The following is a 2,365-nucleotide window of genomic DNA, read 5'->3' as shown; positions in this document are numbered from 1 at the left end:
CTCTGCTCTCCTGGGGAATCAGAGCCACTGGAAAATTCATCACACAGCTCCCAAAGGCAGCTGAATGGCAACACTGAGGGATGATATTCCAGCAAAGATTCCCAGAGCACTGTGACAAATCATCTCTGGAGCTCCTGGGACAGTGTTACAACAGCTTACCCCGACACAAAATCAAATTTAACTCCATAGATTTCATCATTCTTGAACTGCCCAAGTACAGTGGACTGAAGACTTTTGGGGGTTATTTAATTTCTTATATTATATAATATTTTATTATTATTTTAATTTATAATCTTAATTTTCTAACATATCTAATATATGCACTTTATCTTGTGTAACTAAACACTATTTCAGGCTTTGTCTTTGCTCTTTTCACTGTTTGACAAATAATTGCTGGAAGTTGCTGTGAATTTAAAAGTAAAGGGTTACAACTGCTCTGCCTCTAATGTCTAATTGTCTGCAAAGCTCCAGTATGCTACAACTGCTACTCATTAAAAGCAAAGTGTTTTAAAAAGCAATTTCCCCCCTTAATTTCTCAAGTCTCTGAATTTAAGTTCCTAACCGGGTAGAGAGTGAAACCAGGCAGTGCCTCCAGCCCCTTGGAAAAACTCCCATTTCCATCCCACACCAGAGCGAGGACGCTGAGGATGCTTTCTGCAAAGCAAAGCAAAAGCTGGAAGAAAAGAAAGCTGGACAGACAGTTGGTCCAGAGGAAAGGCTGGAGACAGGGGCAGAAAATGCTGGGAGAAAAAAAGCCAGAGAGACAGTCTGTCCAGAGGAAAGGCTGTGGAGAGGGAGGAATCCCTGGATTATTTTCTCTTACCACCTCACTCTGCTGTTTGTCCACACAAAAGGCTGAGGAGTCCTCCAGAAGGATTTGAGGTCTTCCTTGAGTTCCTGCTGCAGATGCAAGGGATTCCTGACCTCTTAAAGCCAAGGATGAGAGGGAGTGAGTGACGGAAGCAGCCACACCTGCATCCTGTGCCCCTGGATCCTCCCACCTCCAGGAGGATCCCCAGCAGGATCCCTCAGTGCCTCCCACCCTTCGAGTCCTCCCCACAGCCTCGGCAGAGTGGATCCTCCTCCTCCTCTCTCTCCATTTTCCTTCATTCACAGCACAAACAGCCCCTCCCCAACACCCTGTAAATAGGATTCAATGCTAGGGGAAAAAAGGAAAAAAAACATCTCCAGTGTGGTGTCACAAAGCTGAGCTCATCACTCAGAACCCATGGGGGAGCAACTGCATGTGCTCTGGCAGGTAAAGGAACTCAGGGATGAAGCTAAAACACAGCTTTCTGGTGTCCAGCTCAACAGAAACACTCCAACCTGCACACAGGGAGCTGTTGTGTCTCAGAAGTCCTCCTGATTTCATGCATTTGTTCTGTAACTCGCCCTGGCGTTTCCCCCACGACACCAAGGCCATCATTCCCTGCTGTTGGTCCAGCTCAGAAGCTGTGCAACGTTCACTCGAGAGAGCGCAGTTTCAGGCTGAGGAGAAAGAATTCCAGAGGGGCAGATGGAGATGGAGTTCTGTGTTCCAGTACAGAGCTGTTCATCTGACCAAGCCAGACGGATAGCCCAGACTGGAAAGACTCCGGATGGGACTCCCAGAAACCAACGCAAAAGTGATGCAGTTCCAATTGCATCGAGATTATTTCAAAACCAACCAGTTTTTCAAAGCTGAGCCTCTCGAATTTTCACTTTGCAGGTGAACACTCCCTTAGCTTCAAACCAATGATAAGGGCTAAACTGAATCCAGACCAGAAACGTTTCTGAGAGCTTTTATTTCAGGTAGCAAATAAGCACTGGCACAATCCTTTATCCCATACCACCTTTGGATTTCTCAAACCAGTATTAAACCTCAGGGCTTTTACAAATTTAGAAGCCCATATTACCACCACCCGTGGGAACAAAAGCAGAGAAAAACGAGAGAGAAGGCAAGAAAAAAGAATATGTCCAAAGGCTTGAAAACAGAAAGAGGACTTAAGAGGTCTAGTCCAGGCAAAGTGCTTTGAATCCTCTTTTCCTTTCTTTCCTGGACGTCTTTGCTCTGTCCTGTTCCTGATCAAATTCATGTCAAATGAGCCATCCCTTCTCTGGAACGTTTCCTTGCACCCCCAAACCCGCTGCCCTGAGCCCCGGGAACCCCCAAACTCGCTCCCCACACCCTCAGGAGCCCCAGACCCCGGGGCGGGTCCCCCCCCGCCCCCCCCGCGCGCTCCCGCCCTTTCCCGCCCCGCCCCGCCCCGCGCGCCCCCTCAGGCGCCCTCAGGGGCTGCCGAGGGGAAAAGAGCCACAAAAACAGCGAAAGAAAGCCAAAACTCCACCGGCCCAGGGCTCGCCTCTCCCCAAAACCATCCTTTGG

At 48.6% G+C, this 2,365-nt stretch overlaps 1 protein-coding gene across 1 annotated transcript in view; it reads right to left on the bottom strand.

Annotated features, from left to right (window-relative positions):
• The window catches only part of LOC114072578 (trifunctional purine biosynthetic protein adenosine-3-like), an 8,857-nt gene extending 6,735 nt beyond the window's left edge, over positions 1–2,122 (bottom strand). Inside the window, exons 1-2 of the mRNA XM_027910455.1 lie at positions 2,018–2,122; positions 824–929 (exon numbers count right to left, since the gene is read on the bottom strand). Coding sequence (XP_027766256.1) covers positions 824–929; positions 2,018–2,075 — 164 coding nt within the window. The 5' untranslated portion in view covers positions 2,076–2,122. The remainder of the gene's footprint in view (positions 1–823; positions 930–2,017) is intronic.
• Positions 2,123–2,365: the final 243 nt, after the last annotated feature.

Source organism: Empidonax traillii, unplaced genomic scaffold (assembly GCF_003031625.1).
Source record: "Empidonax traillii isolate 1590-97213 ecotype Southwest subspecies unplaced genomic scaffold, ASM303162v1 scaffold3514:size14800, whole genome shotgun sequence".
In the NCBI taxonomy this organism is placed as follows: Eukaryota; Metazoa; Chordata; class Aves; order Passeriformes; family Tyrannidae; genus Empidonax; species Empidonax traillii.
This window is presented reverse-complemented; position numbering and strand designations above follow the sequence as displayed.